We start from the raw sequence: 8,721 nt of genomic DNA, 5'->3' as shown, positions 1-8,721 counted from the left end.
TAAAGTTTCAGATACTGACATTAACTGGTTAACACCAAAGGCCTGAACAAAATTAGCACAGACTACAAATCAGTGGGTCAGGCTCCTGGTCAAGAATTAAGCCCAGTCCTGGACTGTTTTTTCCTTTAAATGGGGAATCTCCATTCAGAAGACTGTGTACTCAAGGCCTTACTCTTTGTCTGGGAAAGCAAGCCAGTACATCAAAACAATGACATTATTATTAGGGATTACAGAACAAGCTAACAATTTCTTCACATTCAGTTTTCTCTCCACAAATGAATGAAACTCAGTGTGCATGAGAATTTGATGCGACTGTGTAAAAAAGTGAAGATGTAAAGAACAACAAAATGTCATGCTGCAATTATTTTGAACTAATTCTGTAAAAAGTGGTCAATAACCTAACAAATCTGGACCAAGTCGGTCAAGTAGGGCTTCAGATAAAACACCTTTATTGAGTAGAGCTCAGGCACAAACGTCAAATTCCAGTTTTGTTAAACTGAAGATTTAACCATTTTCACAAAGAGAAAGTATAGAAGAAATGTTAAATATCACTGAAAACTATTTTTCCTATACAGATATTTTCTGTATTTAAATGTATATATTTTTTTTAAATGTATAAACAGTGACTATAGAGCTTTCCAATGGACAATTACCATAACGGCCAGTGAATGACATTATTAGGAGACAACATAACCATGTATTAACCTGCTGATGTCTTTCTTACATTACATTTGAATACAAAAACAGTACAAAGGTGTAAAAGAGGGACGCCAAAGGACAAAACTCCAGACATGGACCACACAGTGACTATCAAAAATATAAAATAATAAAAGTAAACTGTGTTAATCCATTAGATCATAATTCTCTTTATTCAGTCCTGATTTGTGGATGCAAGGTCTTGGCCGTGTTACATGTACTTCCACAGTAAGTTGAGATTGGCTCTTCAGCGACACAGCTGGTGTCCAGGGTGGGCAGATGTGTCCAGTTCTGTGTTTGGAATGTGGGAGTGAGTTCATGCCCCAGCATCAGACACACAGGCTGAGTATCTGTAGGTGTACAGCTTGTTGTCTGCCCCTCCACTAAGAATCAGCTACAGAGCGAGAGAGAAACAGACAGAAGGGGGGAGGGGGAGTAATTATAAAAATATACACAAAATTACAGACTCAGTGGCCAAAACCTGATACATGCAATTAAGGAAAGGCAGGAAAAATCAACTATTAGTTGAAACAGATGCAGTCAAGTATTGTGGAGCTGCTGTTGACATAAGACTTCCTAATAATACTTTCAAAATGGTCTTCAAGGTCTTCAAACAAAATTTGTTTAGTCTTATTGAAGATACTGATTCGAAACTTTTTACCATGATCCCAAACTTTTAAACAGTAGTGCATATAGCTTTCATCCATGTCTTACCCCACTGTCTGTCCAATCAGCACACAGCACTTTGTCCTCATGAGCCGCCAGATCATAAAGAGGAGCCTTACAGCTGCAGAGGAAAGGACGAAAAAATAAACAGAATGGATTCAGAATGGAATCAGTGAATCACAGTAAAAGCTCAACGCTGCAAAGCTGCAATCACAATCAGATGGCCACACCCACCTTCTGATGTCCCAGAGCTTCACCATGTTGTCAAATGAGCCTGAGACCAACTGATGCTCATGACAGGGAGACCACCTGACCGCCGTCACCCAGCCAGTGTGAGACGTCATGGACAGCAGAACCAGAGAGCCGTCTGTGTAAGAGAAAAAGAGAGACAGACACACACACACACACACAGAGAGACAGATAAAGAGCTTAATACAAATGGAAACACCATACTGCTTCATTAGGGAATATGTGAGTATGTGTTGTGTCTCACCTTTAGAGCGAGGGTCCCACAGGCGCACATGTCTGTCTGTGCTTCCTGAAGCCAGACGGCGACATAGTGGTGAGTAGGAGATACAGTTAAACACCTTACTGCCAGTCTACAACACAATCAAAACAACAAGCTCAAATCACCTGACCAGTCTAACTGTCTCTACCACATCACCCCATCACTCAGCCACCCCACCTCTCAACCATGATACCTTCTAACCACCCCATCTCCCGGCCATCCACCTTCCAACCACCCCACCTCCCAGCCACATTATCCTCCAACCACGCCACCTCCCAACTACCCCATCTTCCAGCCACGCCACCTCCCAACGACCCCATCTTCCAGCCACGCCACCTCCCAACAACCCTACCTCCCAAAGACTCCATCTTCCAGCCACCCCACCTCCCAGCCATCCACCTCCCAACCACCTCATCCTCCAACCATGCCACCTCCATTAAAGCCCCAGCTAGATACACCAGTTAGCCCCCAGTTTTTGTTTCCTGAAAGCTTGTTCCAAAATCCAGACTGTTGATTGGGAAGTGGGGTGGCTGAGAGTTGGGTTAGCCTGAAGGTGGGGTGTTTGGAAGATGGGGTGGTTGGAAGGTGCGTTGACTTGAAGGTGGGGTGGTTGGAAGATGGACAGCAAATTAGTGTTTGAAGCAACTGCATCTCACCAGCATGCTCTTCTGCCCCCCTGTCTCAGCATCCCACAGCCGAATGGTGTGGTCCCATGATGCACTGCACAGCTCCTCCGCATCCGTCCAGAGCACAGTGGACACAGCCTCGTTATGGCCAGACAGAGTCATCAGAGGAGTCTACACAGAGACATCAGGAGTCAGAGACACTGCCAGACATTTCAGTCCATCACTTACTATGCCAAAGGAGATATAGGTGGCATTTTGTAAGAGAAAGAATGCTGTTCATTTTTTATTTTGCCCTGTATATCACTGTACTTTACTGTACTGTGTTGTACTTCAATCCATGTTGCTGCTCTGCTGTACTTTACATTCACCAAAGAACACACAGAACTAAGTGAAATGAGAATTGATTCTAATGGTTTCAAGAGCCTCCTTTTTTGTACAGATTTAATCTGGACTAAAGACAGTAGACAATGAGTCAAAGTGCTGCTTGTTTGGACTAAAGCCCTTTTTATCCTAGCAAGAGGTTATATCTGTGATGTAAGCGTGCTCACGCGTGTCAGTCCCAGCTGTTCAGTCTTCTGCTTTTTCCGCGGCCTGTTGGGTTCCTCCACTTCATCCTCCTCCTCTGTGGGCACTGAAAGAGAAAGGACAGCTTTAAAACACTTCAATTCAGCCAGATAGACGACACATAGCTTTTTTCAGATTAAAGCTTATTCTTCACTCAACACACCTGAAGCTAAAATGTCATGGTATTTTTATTGACTGTTACAATCCAAACCATTAAAATCTCACGGCATCTCACCTGCTGACCAGATCTTCAGCATTTTATCCCAAGAGCCACTGCAAAACTGAGGCGAAAGAAAAAACAACAAAAAAATATTCATAATCTAAATTCCAGATATGTATAAGTTGGACAGCTATTAGAGATGCACAAATACTGAAATGTGCCGATGCTAATATTCAATATCTTTATGTATATATCGGTCAATATATAAACACCTATAAAATACATAATTTGGGACCAGACCCACCTGATTAGCACTACAGACAGGAATCGCTATAATCTTTATCAATTATGTGGGAGTACAAATGCTGTAAAATTATAAACATAAAATAAACATGCATTTGTTAATTAGCACAGTTGCTCTGTGTCTCCTTCCGTTATCATCGAGCATCCCATATCTATGGTTCTAAAATCTGACTGGCTGAGCAAAGTACAAAGCTGTTAAATGCATAATACACAACATACATATTTATGACTGCCCAAACCAACTGAATTCTGTATTAATGCACCAAATTATTAAAAACCATTGTGCTATATTCATTTTTGTAGGAAAATGTGTAATTTAAACATTCATGTAGATCTATGAAAGATATTATCTGATATTACATGTGAACCTCATTTTTAATATTAGTGTTATTATTGTTCAAATTATTGTTGTATTGTTTTATTTCATTGTTTACTTTTTGATAGACTTGTTTCAAATCTATTTTTATTACTGGTAAGAGACAGTAACTCAACACTTTTATGTCTGACATTTTAGTGATGTTTCACTCTCTCATTGGATAATACACACACCTTAGTGTGTGTGGGGTCGACAGCGATGGCGTCTACACTCCCTGCGTGCCCACGGCAGCAGTGACGGGCCTTCACTTTGTTCTGCTCTGAGTTCCACTCCCACAGAAGCACAGTCTGGTCAAGCGAAGCGGTCAGCAGCAGTGAGCTCAGACCATCTGACCACAGAACAAGAACCAGAATCATCAGAAACCACCACATGTTTTTCAGAACATTCCATAAACAGTACTTTTGTCCATTTTCACAGATAAAAGTACGTTACACACCCTATCTGAGATTTTTTTAACAACCTGACAGAGTTTGAGGCAAGCGAGCTGATTCAGACATGATGTTTCCATTACGTTAGCTACTTTAGCGTTGCAGTGCCAGTGCAAAACTAAAGAAGCAAAATTCAAAAGCCAAACCTGGGCTAATTTCGGGCAAAGAGGGAAAATTAGGTAAATTAAATTTCCATCAACGTCACAACGTGTTGCACGCGGCAGAACAGACAACGTCAAACTTTGCCAGGTCTAATATAAAAAAACTTGATAATTAGCAGCTGGACACTACAGAACACAAATACTAGCATGCAACCAATATGAAAATTCTGTAGCGACACCAATTTTAAAGGGCTACAAATTCTGGTGAGATCAGCTGATATAATTTTAGAATTAACTTAAACTCAAATAATAATATCAATACTGTAGATAGGAATTAAATCTGAACTGTCTCTCTTAAACTGTGTTTAACCACCTCACCTCTCTTCACCCAGGCAACATCCTTTACAACATCTGTGTGTCCAGCCACAGTCATCACCGCCTTCCCTTCCAGTGACCAGATCCGTGCTGTCTTATCATATGACCCTGTGAGGATCCTGTTGCAAGCAAAGAGTGTGAAAAAAGCAAGTGACCAAAAGCTCCATCCAAATCTTTTACTGATAAAAGTAACAGATTTAGGTTAGTTCTTCCATACATACATAGTTATATGTAAGAGAGGTGTTTGTGTTGTTCAGCAAAATAGACTGTAAATGCAAAGGGAGTTTGAGATCTTTTAAATCCAAGAAGGTTGAGGGTTTCTATGAAAAGCTCTTTTAAAAAGTGGGGTACGCCGTAGTGAAGGCAATGACACTATGATTTGCTTTAAATAATAATAATAATAATAATAATAATAATAATAAATAAAAGTTTCTAGGATGATTATTTATCATGGAGGAATAAAGGGGAATTAGGGGAATTCCAGCAAAGTTGTCAAAATTTGAACATTTTAATTGTTAAGATGTGAAATGCAGCAGCGCTGCAGAGATGTCTTATTCTCGTCACAAAATCTGTGAGTATGTCTAAAACGCACCATTTCATAATAAACTGTAAACATCTTTGTTAACATCTCAACAACTGAATTACGCAGAAATATTTCAAATCAGTAGAATTACCCTTTAACGATCAGTCAGAGCCCTAGCTGTGGATGTGTATTATCTCTCTCACCATTCTGAGTCTGCCTCCACTGAGCTGATCCAGTCGTCGTGCATTATGCATTCCTCTGGCTGAGGAGCTGTGAACTTCTGCACATACTCAATCTCCACAACTTCTTCCTGTTCAACACAAACAGGCATGAATGCATCCAGTTCATCAAAGGTTCCGTACACCTACGTGGGACATTAAAACTACAGCACTTAACAGATTATGTGATTTATGCCCGTTTCGTACTGTTGAGATGTTTTCCGTCTCCATGTGACCGGCCAAAGAGGAGCGCAGGAACTGTCCTCGGACCAGAAAGTCAAACTCCACATGTTTGTGATCCGCTGCAAAGCCAAACATTAAAATATTAACACTAAACCTTACAACAGTCCACCTGCTGTAGGTCCATTTACAACAAGCCTCCTCCTATGTCTTGTTAAGTCCACTTATGAAGACATAGGAGCAGGGTTGGGATGCAATAGAAAACAAGTACGGGGAATTCATATTCAAAATACAGAAATGAAGTATGTGTATTCAGTACAAGTTACATTTTGTACAGGCAGCATTCAGGAAAGTTACCTTTTACATTTTGATTTTCAAAAGATGTGTATACATTAGAATCAGCAGACAGCATGCAGCAAACATGCTTTTTAGATAAATTTTAAAGAGGACCTTGAGTAACAGCCTCTTTATAAACACTGAGGTTCCTGCTAAAGCCTGAGTAGACTGATAAACCAATGTGGTGAGCCAACTAACAGGAGTGGACACGTTCGCGAGTAATAATTTTAGCAATTGTGTTGTGCTCCTGCTCGGGGGATTGTGGGAGCAGCGGTGAACTGAAGCAGGTGTTGAGAGAGGAAAAAAAAAGATGAAAATTTTTGGAACTGCATTTCAGTGATGAGCAAAATTTTAATTAAATGTATTAACAGAAGATTTAATTGAAGAAAAGTGCCATCCAGTAACAGCAGAGGTCTTTGAATTAAGTTTAAAAAAAAGCCTTATCTGCCTTATCAAGATGTCCTGTAAATTTATTCTGAATACATAATATTTTATATTACTGGATACATTAAGGAGAGTCTATTCAGTATTCAGCCATCACTACTCTTCCAAAGTATTTTGCTCAACTCTGTATAGGAGCAGCTTATATAATGACATCATGTACTACTGTAGGCTTTGATGAAGACCGTACTATGAATATAAAGCACTGAAAGTAATATACTATCACTGGAGTGATGCAGAAATGAGGTGAAAGTGTCAAGCTAACTTAGACTCTGATGATCAGCTCACCGATCTTGGCTTCCAGAAGCTTGTTGATGACATTGCTCAAGTCTGTCACTTCAGAGGCAGCAGGGATGGAGAAAGGAACGTCATCTATAGCGTATCTGCACAAAAAGAGACAAAATCACTGCCAGAACATCTGAACAAATGTCTACTCAAGCTAAGGTTCACAGAACGTTTAATAACGACAGCACCGACCGACCACGGCTGCTTATCCAGCGTGAAAGGCCACAGCTACACTCACACAGGACAAGACGGGCTAAATAAACGGATTCGTTTTTATTTATTTTACATACAGCGACTGAATGACCCTAGTTAGTTGGGGAAAAGTTAAGCTAGCTAGCTAGGTTAGGTTAGCTAGCTGGACATCTCATCTTCGTGACCCAAAACAGCCAACGGTGCTGGTAACTGTAAGATTACAAACCACTACAACCAAGAATTGCTTACTTTTTGTTTTCGGTGAAGAACCTCGCCTGAAGCTGCGACATTCTGCTCTTCAAAATGTGTAGCTCAGAGACAGAAAGTCATTAAATATCTAAATATTCCTGCGCAGTCAGCGATGTGGAGTCGGCACTGCAGTTCAGACACCATGTGCTCTAACACACAGGCAGTACCAGTCGATCGCAGAAAGTCCCAACTCGATAAGGCTGTTTGCCACTGGTAATGCCTGCGAGTCCAGCTTGGTAGGCAAAAAAGTTTCCAAGCTTTGGTTCCAGTTTTCTGGAAAAATTCAGTATATAATAATAATAATAATAATAATAATAATAATAATAATAATAATGATGATAAGAAGAAGAGCACGGTATTCCGTACACTTTCAACTTTTCCTGTTTGTGTAATAAAAAACACTTTCTTGACATTTGCCAACGATACATCTGATACATTGTCATATATCCTTTTTTCCATCAAATCGGTTGGCAAGACCATCTAAGCCCCCCCGCCCCTCCCCCAGCGCCACACGAACATGGCGGGTGGGGAAACCCAGGGATGCGAATATGAGTGGGGTGTGGAAAACATTCACGGCCAGCTGAAATGCATTGTAGCACGTTTAAACATCATATTTAACACTTAAATGAATATTAAACAATGGATTATCACCATGAAACACAGTATGTTTAGTATTGAGCCGTTAATCTAAGTTTACACCGTCAGCTAAGTGACCTTAGCAGACTCCTTTCAGCTGCGCAGCTTCACAGCACTGCATCACTTTAGGCTTTTTTCCTTGGTAGCCTCATTCACTGCACATAATGTTTATATTAATTCACTTTTCTTATTTCTTTAAAAGTATTGGCCCAAATGTGACCAATCAAAATGCAACTTGGTTGCTAGGCGGATTTTGCAGAGTCCAACCAATCATTACACCACCAGGTGCTGAAGGTGGTAGCTGAAACTATCTGCTAAGGTATCAGCCACAGCAAACATCTCCATCCAGCAAAACAAACCATCATGGGGAAGACCCCACTATCAATTAAAGGCAACACTGAGGGCGCTGGGGTCAGCAAAGGATTGGCAACTGAAAGTGGACAGCTCAGGTTTATAAACAGACTGCAATAACCACCCTCAGGCCAGATACTACCCTGGTATGGGAAACATCAGGACAGGTGGTCATCTCGGAGCCGACTATCCCATGACAGGACTGAATGGAGGAGAGCGGAGGTAAATATTCATATGTGGTTCTTGAAGGCCGCAGACAGGGATGAAGGGCTCAGTGCACTGAAGGAGGTAGTTTAAGGTTTGCACAGGCATCAGGCTGAGTATTAGAGGCACAACGAGGAAGGCCGTCACAGAGGCACTGGAAAAGGCCTCTAGATGGCTGTGGATCATGAGGGGAGAACCATGCAAGTTCTACTCTGATCAACCCTGGCTAGGTCACGAGAGAGGGTGTCTGTTGAAAGATCTGAAATGCTCAGTGACCACTGATGATGTATTAACAGTAAACAA

At 41.1% G+C, this 8,721-nt stretch overlaps 1 protein-coding gene across 1 annotated transcript; it reads right to left on the bottom strand.

The window, feature by feature from the left end:
- Positions 1-426: 426 nt before the first annotated feature.
- Positions 427-7,395, bottom strand: wdr12 (WD repeat domain 12). Its single transcript, XM_036569981.1, has 13 exons — positions 7,228-7,395; positions 6,790-6,884; positions 5,752-5,846; positions 5,530-5,636; positions 4,807-4,922; positions 4,073-4,227; positions 3,296-3,341; positions 3,045-3,127; positions 2,527-2,667; positions 1,856-1,961; positions 1,597-1,729; positions 1,411-1,483; positions 427-1,090 (listed from the first exon to the last, which is right to left on the bottom strand). Exons 1-13 carry the CDS (start codon positions 7,266-7,268, stop codon positions 1,013-1,015), a joined length of 1,269 nt encoding a protein of 422 aa, XP_036425874.1. The 5' UTR covers positions 7,269-7,395; the 3' UTR covers positions 427-1,012.
- Between the last annotated feature and the right edge of the window lie 1,326 nt (positions 7,396-8,721).

The sequence above is a fragment of the Colossoma macropomum genome, unplaced genomic scaffold (genome assembly GCF_904425465.1).
Source record: "Colossoma macropomum unplaced genomic scaffold, Colossoma_macropomum, whole genome shotgun sequence".
Classification (NCBI taxonomy): domain Eukaryota; kingdom Metazoa; phylum Chordata; class Actinopteri; order Characiformes; family Serrasalmidae; genus Colossoma; species Colossoma macropomum.
Note: the sequence above shows the minus strand (reverse complement) of the source record. Positions and strands in the feature narration are given on the sequence as shown.